The following is a 13,830-nucleotide window of genomic DNA, read 5'->3' as shown; positions in this document are numbered from 1 at the left end:
GCTTACTAAACGTAATTCACAATGTCGGAAAATACGAAGTCCCTCGTATTGTAATTCAGTCATGCTAGGAAATTTTGAAGTTCTTCATCCCTTCCTGTTCAGCACTTTATGAACAAAATAAAGCACAGATAACGCTGAATGTCAGAGCACACGGCATAAATGAGTTGTTATTTTGTGTACAGCTACGGTATGGACTGAATTTTCAGACACAGTTCAAAATATTAGATATGGATACATGGTAACATGTCTTGTTGGCAAATGCGCTGATTGTTTTCACTCCACATGCGAACTAATAGGTAACACAAAGGGCCTAATAGCTGTTACAGGAAGACTTAAAAATTGCCGAAGACTGTGATAAATGTGCTGTTAGTGTATGAAGCACTCAGCAGTACCTGCAGGAGCAATTATCTCATTTTGGCCGTTGTAAATACGTCAGATATTTAATATTTTGCCTGATGAGTTTATGCATCCAAGATACCAAATTGAGGACCTGGGAAGGATGAGCGCTATATAGGTTTGCATGTGTAACGTTATAAAGACTACAGCATATTTGAAGCACCATAAAAAGAACACAATTCTGAATAACCTATTTGCGGTAACATCTCGTATCTCCCAATCAGCATTTACATTGTTTGTTAGAACAAAAAAATCAACACTTGCTTAAAACAAAGTTGTATACCGACGCTTTCAATGAGTCAGGCATTTATTGCAAAAAAACTTACAATCTCAAGTTCTGGCTTCAGCCAACAGCATTATTTCACTACAAATATTTGTAAAAAACAACACAATGTCCTAGTACGGGAATTAAATCCACACTACAGTCTACAGTGACAACACTTATTTTCTTTAGGCTTTCAAGAATATGGTTCTATTTACTTTCAATATCGAGCGCAAGTAATTCACTTGGTCATTTCCAGGTATATGTCTTTAAATTGTCAAATGAGCCCTTTACATGTTCACAGTGCAACGAAATGTGACAGCAAAATTTTACATTAATTTATACCTTATTAATTACACCTTCTTTCCTTTGGTCTTCTATTTGTGTTCTGGACGTTGTATTCAAATGAATGTCGCCTTTTCTTGGAACTAGTTGAACTTTCTTTTCCTGAATTACACGACTTCGAGGAAATGGCGGTCTTTTCCTTTTCTGGTTTTACAGCTGTATGATATTCCTTAAAAGAATTACGCCGAGTTGTTCCATTGCCCCGAAATTCGTTTAGTGACCTTGTCGTCAGTACCGGTAATTTCCTATCGATCGTCTGTTGTATTGGTTGCGGAATTCGTGGAAAGAATGTGGAAAACCATTGCAGTTTTGTCAGAAATCTTTTTAACATTTCTCCTATTGTCATGACGTGACCCCCTCCTGCCTTTACATCAATTTCTTCTTTGTCGTTTAAAAACGGCTCGAACCATTCCCATAAGTCTTGTGGAGGCTGTGTGTATCTAATGTACATAAAACCTAAACCTCTAATGTAAGGGGAATCAGGGTGAGTAATCAAACCATTGACCTGTTTTCGAGTCATTTTTAACGTAAACATTTTATATAGTAAGCAGTAAGCTGATGATACAATCCCTCCCGCACCAACCCCTCGAACACCTCCACACAGTGCCGTTAACCCAGTTGTGTTTCGGCTTCCTTTTTCCCACGGTTCTAGGTGACCAACTCTGTAATAAATTTCATCGACGACTTCGTGGTACGTTTTCAACTTGCGAAGATTCACTTTAAAGTAATACGAAGTTCGTATGTTTTCCAAGATGAGTGGGTTTAAATTCATTGTACGTTCGTTTCCCCACAGTTGCAATACGTTGTTTTTCTTCTCTTCTTTCGATGCGGATTTTTTGTACAGCTTCGAATCATTACACACTTGTTGACCATCCATATTCAATAATCTTCAGTGAAAAGAAGTAGAGCTGTTACTGCACCTAAAAAAAAAAAGATATTTTGCAGTGGGAAGTGGTACTTTTCTAACTGGCAAACAGTACTACCTGTGACCAATAAAATAATTACAGATATCATAATTACATTCAAGTAACACTATCCGAATAATGCACGTCGGTATTAAAAACATTACTTATAGGGCGCCTTTGTAAACACGCAGCACGGAAGTATTGTGTTAGAAACAATAAAACAAATTATTTTCTTACCTCACATGAATATAAATACAGCAACACTTGAATGTCTAGTCTACCACATTTTCTTGCATGTGGCTCGATATTAACTTTATATTTTCCTTCGGAAAACGGAAACTTATGGAGGCGTATTTTTATATCAATATATGCCCAGCCAAAGCACTTCTACCGCCTCAAAGGTCTTCAGCGATATCAACAATAATGACAGATCGTGAGTGGGAGCGGATGTTATGAGCTGTGATGATGTTGAGTTCGTAGTTTCTTGTGTACAAGTATATAATTCTAATAATTTAATAAAAATGAACGTCGTTGCAGCTGTTAGGCTATACATTACGCGAATGACAGAAGAAAGTGGCCCAGGAATGAAAATACTTCTGATGGACAAACACACGGTATATTTACAGGCGTTTGGTAAACATTGAATAATCGGATACTTGCTTTTGGAGCTTACCTCTGTTGTCGTATATGTGTTCCCAGACTGGAATCGTGAGCATGGTATTCGGGCAGTCGGAGATACTAAGGAAAGAGGTGTACCTATTCGAAAGGATTGATTCTGGAAGCGCCTATGAACCAATGAGACACTTGAAGTGTATAGTATTTATCCGACCAACGAAAGAAAACCTTTCATTTCTTGAAAGAGAGCTTAGAAATCCGCAGTACGGCGCTTATTACATTTGTAAGTACATTGTTTTGATGACACGATCTTCGTTGTTTATTTATCAATATTGAGAACGATTTGCTTTCAACAGTAAAACTATGTCTGCAGAGGATGACTGCCCTTTTGTAAAGTAAACAACGTTTTCTCATTTTATTGTGATACAGAAATTTAGATCAGTTTAATTTGTTGCATTATGTAAGACATGGAAATATGAAAAAATTAAGACTATACTTTTCCGCAGGAAGATGACTGTACCATCAGTTTCTGGATTTTGCATTGGAAAGCAAATTGCTCTGCATCCAAATATTATATAGGCCCCTACTTCGTGTCAGCAGCCAAAGCTACATAATTGCTTCTAAATGTGTTATTTCTGAAACTGTTATATTGTTCATTGACCTGCTTATTATGGAAGTGTGGAATATCATATAATTTTCAAATCAGATTTTATCTGGACTACTGTAATCTAGCAGGCACTGAAAAGCAGTTTAGAACTGTTCTTCCCATCTTTCTTTTATAGGCTATGTATTGTGCATTCTTTAGTTGTATTCCATCCCCACCAGCAGTAGACCTTGCTGAGGTGGGATGGCCATATTGTAGGTGCAACTCTATTGGAGGGATACCCCTGGAGATGCCAGGTAAACATATGTTTCCTGAAATGAAGTGGCAGCCTTTTCAGTAGCTGCAGGCAGGGGAGTCTGGCTGATTTATTTATTTGGTCCTGTAATGGTAGCCGACATGGCCGTGCTAAGTTGGTAGGGTGAATAGCTGAAAGCAAGGGGAAACTACAGCTGTCACATTTGCCAAGAGCCTGTGTATCTACTGTATGTTTAAATGATGATATCCTCTGTGGTAAAATCGGGAGGCAAAATAGTCTTCCATTCAGGTCACCTGGTACGGACTCTTTAAGAGATGTCATTAGGAAAATAAACTGTCATTCTATGGATCAGAATGTGGAATGCTAGATCCCTTAATGGGGTAGGTAGGTTAGAAAATTCAAAAAGAGAAATGAATAGATCGAAGTTAGATGCAGTGGGAGTTGGTGAAGTTTGATCCCATGATGAATACAGTTTGCAGTCAGGTGAGTACGGGATTATGAATACAAAATCAAATAGAAGTAATTCAGGAATAACCTAATAATGAATAAGAAAATAGGAATGCAGGTAAGCTACTATGAATAGTGTAGTGAACAAAACTACCATTGTAAAAGTTTATATGCCAACTTGCTCCGTAGATGATAAAGATCATGAAAAAATGTACGATGAGATGAAAGAAGTTATTCAGAGAGAATTTGATAGTAGGAAAAGGGAGAGAAGGAAAAACAGGAGAACATGGACTGCCTGTTTGAAACATTTGAATAATGCTTGAGAAATTGAATGTAATTGACAAAAGAAGAAAATATAAAAATACAGGAAATGAGATGGGCAACAGGGAATACAGATTAATAAAGGAGATTGACAAGAAGTGCAAAAGGCTGAACAGGAATGGCCAAGAGGACAATTACAAGACTGTAGAAGCAAGCCTAATCAAGGGAAAGATAAATGCTACCTGCAGAAAAATTTAGAGTTGAGGGAGAAAAAGAAGAAGAAGAGCAGCTCAGTTGGCTAGCCAGTACCAAGCAAAAAAGGGAAAGTTGAAAGTTGAAGGAAAAATATATAAAAAAGATTATGTGACTTACCAAACGAAAGTGCTGGCAGGTCTATAGACACACAAAATTCAAGCTTTCGCAACCAACGGTTGCTTCGTCAGGAGAGAGGGAAGGAGAGGGGAAGATGAAAGGATGTGGGTTTTAAGGGAGAGGGTAAGGAGTCATTCCAATCCCTGGAGCAGAAAGACTTCCCTTAGGGGGAAAAAAGGACAGGTATACACTTTCACACACACACATATCCATCAGCACATACACAGACACAAGCAGACATTTGAAAATGTGTGGCTATACCACGAATTATGGATAAGGAAACAGCATTGTGAAGTTGTTGCGGCTCACTTCCTACTTGTGCAACAATGTTGACGATTGCAGAAGGGTGGACATTGTTGCTTCATACTGTGTGTCAAATAGGCATGTAGGAAAAGCTTGTCGATGGTATGTGAACCTGTTCCCAGAGAGGAATTTCTTTCAGCAACAACATTTTGCAATATTAGCCAATTTTTACTGCTACTGTAAGTGTTCAACCCACACGAAGAATCCGATCACAGCCCGTGGTAAACAAAAATGCTGAGTGGATGTTTTGGCTCTAACTGCTGTACATCTTCAAATAGTTCAAGGGAAATTGCACGAGTTGCAGGAATTTCGCAGCAACGTGCATGAACACATATACCACCCATTGCATCAAGCCTTAGTAGAAGGGGACAACTTTCAAAGCCGCTTGAACTTTTGCATTTCAATACAAAAACTGGCAGCCAGTGATGATTTTCATTCACAGGTGTTATCTCTGATGAAGCAACGTTTACGAATCATATTCATGTGAATCGGCACAATATGCATTATGGGGAAGTGGGGACTCCCCACCGGTTAAGTGAATTTGAGCTTCAACACCCCTGGAGCACTGTAATAGGTCTCGAATAATTGGCCCATGCTTTATAGACAGTAATGTGAATGGCAACATTTTAGATAATATTTTGCCAATACTTCTGGAAGATTTCCCATTTTAAACAAGAATGGATATTTTGTTTGAAGATGATGGCTATCAAGCACATTGTTTGTGGACGTCTCGTAAAGTTCTGAATTGAAACTATCCTGGCCATTGGCATGGATGTGGAGACCCTCATGAGTGGCCTGCACCATGACACCTCCAGATTTTTTTTTTTTTTTTTTTTTTTTTTTTTTTTTTTTTTTTTTTTTTTTTTTTTTTTTACTGTGTGGAATGGTAAGTGCAAATATGTGGCCGGGAATTATCACTGAATTTGTAAATATTAGTGAAGAAAAACTTTGAGATGTAGGATTTACTTTCAGAAATAAGGTTGTGAAGTATACTTCTGTGAGCAGGCACCATTTCAAACATATTTGCTTGAGTAAAACATGAAGATTTGTGAGAGGCAAGGGGATGCACCTAAGACCAGCACCCCGATGGTGAGAGTCAATGGGACTCAGCCAATACAAGCACCCGGAGGGTGAGAGGCAAGGGGACTCATTAAAAAAAGACACTGAAGGAAACAAAAGTGTACTACATCATCATCATTGTTCCTGCATTGATAAACAAGCTGATAACCTATTCTAACCATTTTCTGCTTTGACACCATCAGTGAGTTATTGTACCAATAATGTGAACAATGTAATGTGTTATGTTCTCAAGAATCATATTTTGCATTACAAAATATAAGAATACTGCCCTTCTACTCTACTGGGATCCTAATCTATTGGGTAATTTCCTGAGATACTATCGTGTTTCAATCAATTGTAACCTATTCTGATTTGTGTTGAATACAGCACCATCTATCGCATAACAATAAAATTGCCCCATACAGAAGTTATGATTCATTTGTAAAGGAAAGGCCTTTACAAATGTCTGCTTGTGTGTGTGGGGGGGGGGGGGGGGGGCAGGGGCGCGTGCGAGTGAGTGTATACCTGTCCCTTTTTCCCCCTAAGGTAAGTCTTTCCGCTCCCGGGATTAGAATGACTCCTTCCCTCTCCCTTAAAACCCACATCCTTTCGTCTTTCCCTCTCCTTCCCTCTTTCCGGATGAAGCAACTGTGGGTTGCGAAAGCTTGAAGTTTGTGTTTGTTAGTGTCTCTATCAACATACCAACACTTTCGTTTGGTAAGTTACATCATCTTTGTTTTTAGATAAACTTTTCCCGTGTGGAATGTTTCCCTCTGAATTACACACAGATGTAAGAAACGATGCTTTTGAGGAGTGTTGTTACAAAAATCTCCAGACGATAAGTTACATCCAGTCTCTAACAAGCAAAGCCTCAGTCCAGTTTTGGATTAATGTTGGTTCTTTGATACTGGCTTCCTTAGTTTCCTGCAATATTGGTTTGGTATCAGCCTCATGAAACTGACTGCCTTATTCACATGGAAAGCATCACAGCAATAGTGTTCCTAATTGTATGCCTAAGTGACGTTTGCCCTATTGAACTCCTATTTTCAGTACTCTACATAATTTATTCAATAACTCTTAAAAAGCAGTGAGAAAGGTGTCTTGAAATCAGAACAGTTTGTTCTAAACTCCGTATTTATTAAACTTTAAATGCTTAGAAAACATCCCAATGATATCTCAAGTTTATCTACTTTACATTAACATTTACACAATTTATAATTCCACTTGAGTTAGCTATTCTTTTGCTGATTCTGTCTGATTGCTGTAAAACATTATGTATTTTCTCAATTCCTACAAAATTAATGTAGATCAACAATTATTGATGTTCACCGCTACTTTTCGCATTCGGATGCGTCGTTATGCACACTGTGACTCGTTCTGCAGACTCTCTCCAACCATCTGCTGCACATCGAATCAGTAGGTGCCAAAACATTCCTGTATCAAATAATGGACAGTCCAGTTTGGAATAACAGTAATATTATGAAAAAGAAACTTTGCTACTCACCATATAGAATAGACACTGAGTTGCAGACAGGCACAGTGAGAAGACTGCTATATGTGTAAGCTTCAGGTGAAAAAGGCCTATTTCTGAAATAGAAAAAACACAACTCACACACTTATGTTCACTTTCTCCGGCTGTTGTATGCAGATTGTGGACATCAAATGTGCCTGACTGTAGCAGCAATCTGGCATAGTTGATGGGGGTAAGGAGGCAGCATGGGGTGGGGAGGGCAGGGATCGTAGGGGAGTGGTAGGGGAACGTGAATTGCTGCTTGTGGGAGTATGCAGGGATATGGGGGAGACATTCTAGGACTGTTAGATGCAATTGGGAGGTTTGGGGTTGGGGAGGGAGGAAAAGGCAGTGAGAAAGAAAACAAGTAGAGAAGGGGGAGAAAACTAGTGAGCCCATTGGCAGAATGGGAGGCTGCGTAATGCTGGGTTGGGAGCATAGAAGGGAATAGATAGGTAGCAGGAGGGGAGTAGCGAAGTCTGAGGTGAAGGGGGGTTACAGGAACAAAGGATGTATTGCAGCGAGAGATTCTCTATGCAGATGATGGGACATTCCTGTACCACCTGTTGGGTTCGGACTGCCAGCGATGGTTAAGGGCAAGCATCGATTTGTAGTAACTTTATTGATATATGTAGCCCTACATCCTTTTTCTAAACATTTTTCAAATTACAGGAAATGAAAATTTTGGAATATAAAAAAAAATCTATCTGGTAACCAATGAAAAAACTGAAAATTTACCCGAAAACTCTAAATGCTAATACTTCCAAAAGAACAAAAATACAAAGTAGCAATGGCACGGTCTTAACAACAGTACAGAAAATTTTTATGTTAAAATATAAAAAAAAAAAACATTCACACTTAAATTCATCCATCTCTGTCATGTCAAGACTTAATTTTTCTTTTCTTTTTGTGTCAATTCATGTATCGCAAGAATTATCAAAAAAAGATGGAGAATCAAAACTTTACAATTTCATATTTATTTGAAATTGTTGTATCAGTATAATTCTCTAGTATGGATACAGTAAGGTATTAATGGTTTGCAGCATTAATTTCTATTCACTTAAGTTGATTGCTCATTTACATACATAGAGAAATGCACAGGAAATATCATAATGTTAAGTCTAAAGCTACGAGAAATTTTATGAAAAATCTCAAAATATATTAAATAGTTTTCTCAGAGAAATATGTATTCATGGAAATAGCTAAGTCACAAGTCAGTTAATTCAAGAAAAAGTCCTTATTTAGTGTAATGTTTTGCAAATATAATAAAAATGTATAAGAAAGAAAAAATGCAAAAAATCATTCCTCTGTAATAAAAACATTGCTCATTACTACGTTTAAGCAAGTGGCCTGTGACCCACCCCTATCTGCTGTGCACAGCTGATAAGTGGCGAAGGGAGGCTGCTGCTTTCCTGCAGTTTCCGAAGCTTCATCCTCCACCTTTCCTACTTCTGCTTGATTCTAATGCCCGTAACCCTTTGTGGCGGTTAACCATGGTAAAGATGTCGAGGATCTGATAAGTCAACTTGATCTTTGCCTCCAAAGTACAGGTGCCATCACTGATTTCAGTGTGGCATATGGCTCACACATAGCCATTGATCTCTCAGTTTGCAGTCCTGGCCTTCTACCATGTATCCACTGGAGAGCTCACAATGACTTGCCGCAGTGACCACTTTCCACTCTCTCTGTTCTTCCCCCAGCATCACTCACCTGGATGCTCCAGATGGGCTCTTACAAATGCTGACTGGGATGGTTTCACTTCCGCTGTTACCATTGAATCTCCATTGCATGACAGCATCAAAGAGGTGACCAGATCATCACTACTACCATTGTTGCCACAGCTGAATGGATAATCGCTTGTTATTTACTATGGGAGTGTGACGTATTGTTCAACATTGCCCTCAGCATTGTAGGTGCTGGACCCTGAACACAACTGCAGAGTTTGACGCTTTAACGGGCACTTTCGGAATGAGCCCAGTGAACAGCTTCCTTGTGGAAGCTGGGGTTCCTCCATTGTGGATCAGGTGACAACTACTTGTGAATTATACTGCCCACATTCATAGTTTGCCTCACCTTCCAAATTATCATCGCCTTTCCCTTAACACAGTGATTCATCTCCCAGAGTGGTGGACCAGATTGAGAATTCTGATTGCAGTCCTTGCCCGGTCCCTTTTCACTGAAATTGCGTCTTTCCCTCAGCCACCTTTCCTCTGTGTCCACTCACGTACACCACCTCAGTTGGTGTCGCGGCCACAGCTTCGTCTGGATGTGTGTGTGCCCCCAAAGATTCGGTTCACCCTGATGCCCTCTGCCGCAAATTTTTCTCCATTCTTAGCAAGTTCCAGGGCTCGGAAATAGTCTACACTGATGGCTATTGGTCGCATTGGCTTAGCTTATGCTCATGCTAGATGCACTGAACAGCACTCCTTGCCGGATAGCTCTAGTGTTCTTACTGAATAGTTGGTAGCCATCCGTCCTGCTGTTGAGCGTATACCCTCCTGCACAGGTGAATCCTTCCTCATCTGTAGTGACTCCTTAAGCAGCCTACCAGCTCTCGACCAGTGCTTATTGGTAATGACTATCCAGGAGTCTGTTTCTGCCTTTAAAAAATGTGGACGTTCAGTGGCCTTCATTTGGACCCCAGGACATACCAGAATCCCGAAAAATAAAGCTGCTGGACAAACAGGCTACTGGTAAACCAACTCTGGAGATTGGCATGCTGGAGACTGATCTCTGATCAGTCTTACACCATAAAGTTTTTGGATCTGGGATAATGAATGGCATACCCTCAGTTGTTGTAGTCGTTGTTGTTGTTGTTGTTGTGGTCTTCAGTCCTGAGACTGGTTTGATGCAGCTCTCCATGCTACCCTATCTTGTGCAAGCTGCTTCATCTCCCAGTACTTACTGCATCCTACATCCTTCTGAATCTGCTTAGTGTATTCATCTCACGCACTAAGTACACCAAATAAACTACATATTATCAGAAAGACATTGAGTTTGGAGGTCTTCCATGCGAACAACTAGCAGGAACTCTGTTGTCCTTTGCTGGCTCCGCATTGCCCGTACTTGGCTGATTCATGGTCACCACCTCTCTTGTGAGGACCCACCTTAGTGTCACTGTAGTTCCCACTTGACAGTTGCCCACATCTTGTTTGACTGCCCAGTTTTACCCTCCTTGAGGTGGACTTTTAACATTCCCGCCACACTGCCTACGGTGTTAGGAGACTATGCCTCAATGGCCGCTCTAGTTTTAAGTTTTATTTGTGAAGGAGTTTTTTTCATCACACAAGCTAAGGGTGGGCATCTGGCCTTCTCTCCCAGGCCTTCACCCTCCCTTCCTTTTAACGCTTTCTCACTGTTTCTTTGCTGTTTGTTTACCTTGGTGTTAGTTTTTCCTCTGTCAGTGTTTCTCTAGCCTTGTCTTTTAGGCTGGAGATTTTAGTGTGTTGCTGAGTGGCGAGCTCATCTTTTTTTACTCTTGCAATCAGCTAGCCCATTCCATCTGCTGTATTATTTTAATACTTTCTACCACTTTCTTTCATTTTGTGCTTGTTCTCCCCTTTTGTCTTTGTTTTTTTGTTCTCTCTTTTAGTGTGGTTCCCAGTTAGTTTTCCTCTTTTTTACTGTCCCAGACTCTTTTGGGAAATGGTTTACCCCACGACCTGTTTGAATATGGAAAAAAGGACTGATGACCCTGTAGTTTGGTCCCTTTACTCTCCAAACAAACCAACCAGCGAACCTACTGACCATTGCTGTCTTTGGGCACATCTCCTTCGTATAATACCTTTTTATTATGTTCTCTGTATTTTCACAATCAATTTCGAGTCAGTTTTGGTATTCTACCAGCTTCATCATTCTATTATTTAGTTTCAGTTTTCTTGTAGGATTGCTTATATGTGCTGAGAAATAATGAACCAGGGTTCTGCCTGCATCCTTTCATTATTTCTCTGCAGCTAATATGTGTTTCAGTTTTTCTCAGTTGCTTCTGTACTCATCTGTAGTTTATGATAATGTTGTACATAAATACAGTGTATATCATAATTTTTTTTCTTTTTTAATAACAGTCACTTTTATGTCACCTATGTGCTTTGACAGAAATCATTTTTATTTTTTTCAATGTTTTGCTCATTCTCTCCTTCAGCATATCTTTTCCTTCCCATCTGCATATTTAGCTACTTGGTGGATACAAGTAAATATGTTTACGTTTTTCAATGTTTTGTTCTCATAAAAAAGACATGATTATTCTTTCTTTCTCTTTCTTCTCAAGGTGATCTCACTTAATTTTTTCCGAAGCCTGTTCTTTCTGAATACTTATTTTTTGCCTCGTTATTTCACTATGTTTTCCCCAAATTTCTCCCTTAATCATCAACCACTGTGAATCAACAATAACTTCTTCTTCTAAATATGGCAGGATGACTGTGTCCATGCATTACAACTTTTTTTTTTTAATTTCAAGTTCTAACAACTCGTGACATTTTATGGCTTTCCCATAACTCTCCAACAGCACCTTCTATTTTAAAAACAAGTAACAGTTAAACTTGTAACTTACATTCTTGCCTTAAACACTTCATTACTTATACTGTTTGCTACTAAACAAAGCTGAAATTCCAAATATCACAGGTTTTTGTTAACTTTAATAATTTGAATAACTTCCACATTATCCTTTGTTATAGTTTATTCTTATAATAAGTTACTCTATTCAGCATTTCATTTCTCCTATTCTGATGGTGTAAAGTGATGACATGCTAGCAGCTGCTTATGGCTCTACAGATTTTGTTCCAGAAACTAGTGTAAGTTTCCTGTATTTTCTTTTGGTGGTTTATTCATGCCCACTCTCATCTTCCAGTCTTCATTCTCTTCTTTGCTCTTACCACACCCTTTTTCTCCTCTGTCCATGTTCTGCACTTCACTGTATTTAGAAGGAAATCTGTCACACTTGTGATTCCTTGGCCCCTTATTATTGCCTGTTTTTCTGTGGTAGTGCAGGCTACTGTCACGATTCCTTTCTGCTTTGCAGTGGAATCTTTCTTTCTGTCCTCTGCCGAAGACTTTGTTTAATGTGGCCGCCTGTCTCTTCATGCATCTTTCCTGCATCACTGTTATAATTTCTTTTTCCACCATTTCTATGTCCTTGCCTGTTAGCTGCATATTTTGTGTTCAGTTGGTGTGCATACTATACATTCTTATTCCACTGATACCCTTATCATGCCTGTTTGATGGTTGTGTATGTTATAGGGGAGTTCTTGCACTACCCAGCACATTTTATTTCATTAACCATCTTGCACATCTAGGAAATAATTCTTTCAAGTTCTTTCCAACAATCCTCTCACTTTCAGGTGGAACTTGGTAAATGTGCTGCTGTGTATGAATTCTGCTTAAAGGTCATTCTTAGTATTTGTTGCTCGATGTCCACCAACTGAATTTTCTTCCTGGTAATATTATGTACTGCTTATTCTACAATTTATTCCTTTGTGTGTTTTATCTTGTCTACTACTTGACTAATGATGTCGACTTTCTGTTGTACCTGTGCTACATCTAATGTGACCATTTTTGCTTCTACATTTTCTGGCCATTTAGATATTGTTTTCTATTATTTCGTGTGTCCTGTTCCTTGTTTCCGTAACTGTGACTTTCTTTCGTGATTAGTTTTCTAGTCTTATTTTCCACATTTTGAACATGTCCTCAAAGCTCAGTTTTTTTTCCCTCTCGCCTTTTGTTTGACTTTCATTTCTTTCATGCTACATTCTAGACTGCTATTTCACAATTTTTTTTATATTATTTGCTTGCTTTTTGTTTGACAGTTTCATTTCTTCTGTTGATAAATTAATTGATCATATAATTTTTACTAAATCGAAGTTATTTCCTAACTCCATCTTTGGCAGTTCTGCATACTTGCCTTCACTGCTGTCATGACTCCCCCTACACCTTCTTGCATTGCCATTTGGGTTGTGTCCATATTTCCCATGCCTATGCCCAAATTACTGTCTGATAATGGAAATTTCTTATTACTTATGCTGCCCTTTTGAAACTCCTCCCAGTCCAACATGTTATCACGTTCACTTTCATTTATCGGTATTAATTGCTTGATTTTACTATCCTAGCCTCACAAATACTTGTCCAAAATATTACTTCGTACACACAGCTATAAGCTGTACTAGACGAAGTATTATTATTGCTATTATCACCTGCTACTGATGTTCTAATTACTTGCTTACAGCACTTGAGATACATGTCATGTTTTGCTACTAGTGGCTGCTACTTGCTGTGGTGTTGCATGTGCTTATTCAATGTGTTATTTGTGAGAGTCAGCTTCTTCTTATCTCTTATATTCTTTGTTCCGCTCTTTCTACATCTAGACCTTTTTAGTTCCATTTTTCATGTGTGGTAATTCATCTATTATCTTTGTTTTTCTTGTAGCAGTTGCAACCAAAAACTGAAATATTTGTGACTTGTCCAAGGGAGTTCACAGTATCTTGCTTGATAATAAAGTTCCAA

General features: G+C 38.8%; 2 protein-coding genes across 2 annotated transcripts in view; one reads left to right on the top strand and one right to left on the bottom strand.

The window, feature by feature from the left end:
- Positions 1–704: 704 nt before the first annotated feature.
- Positions 705–1,880, bottom strand: LOC126282522 (pre-mRNA-splicing factor 38B-like). Its single transcript, XM_049982189.1, has one exon. The coding sequence runs from the start codon at positions 1,878–1,880 to the stop codon at positions 1,008–1,010; it is 873 nt and encodes a 290-aa protein (XP_049838146.1). The 3' UTR covers positions 705–1,007.
- A 397-nt stretch (positions 1,881–2,277) lies between these two features.
- Positions 2,278–13,830, top strand: part of LOC126282520 (vacuolar protein sorting-associated protein 45) — a 105,846-nt gene continuing 94,293 nt past the window's right edge. The window contains exons 1-2 of the mRNA XM_049982185.1: positions 2,278–2,522; positions 2,608–2,806. Coding sequence (XP_049838142.1) covers positions 2,361–2,522; positions 2,608–2,806 — 361 coding nt within the window. The 5' untranslated portion in view covers positions 2,278–2,360. The remainder of the gene's footprint in view (positions 2,523–2,607; positions 2,807–13,830) is intronic.

The sequence above is a fragment of the Schistocerca gregaria genome, chromosome 7 (genome assembly GCF_023897955.1).
Source record: "Schistocerca gregaria isolate iqSchGreg1 chromosome 7, iqSchGreg1.2, whole genome shotgun sequence".
NCBI lineage: Eukaryota > Metazoa > Arthropoda > Insecta > Orthoptera > Acrididae > Schistocerca > Schistocerca gregaria.
The sequence above is the reverse complement of the archived record's forward strand: the minus strand, read 5'-3'. Positions and strand labels throughout refer to the sequence as shown.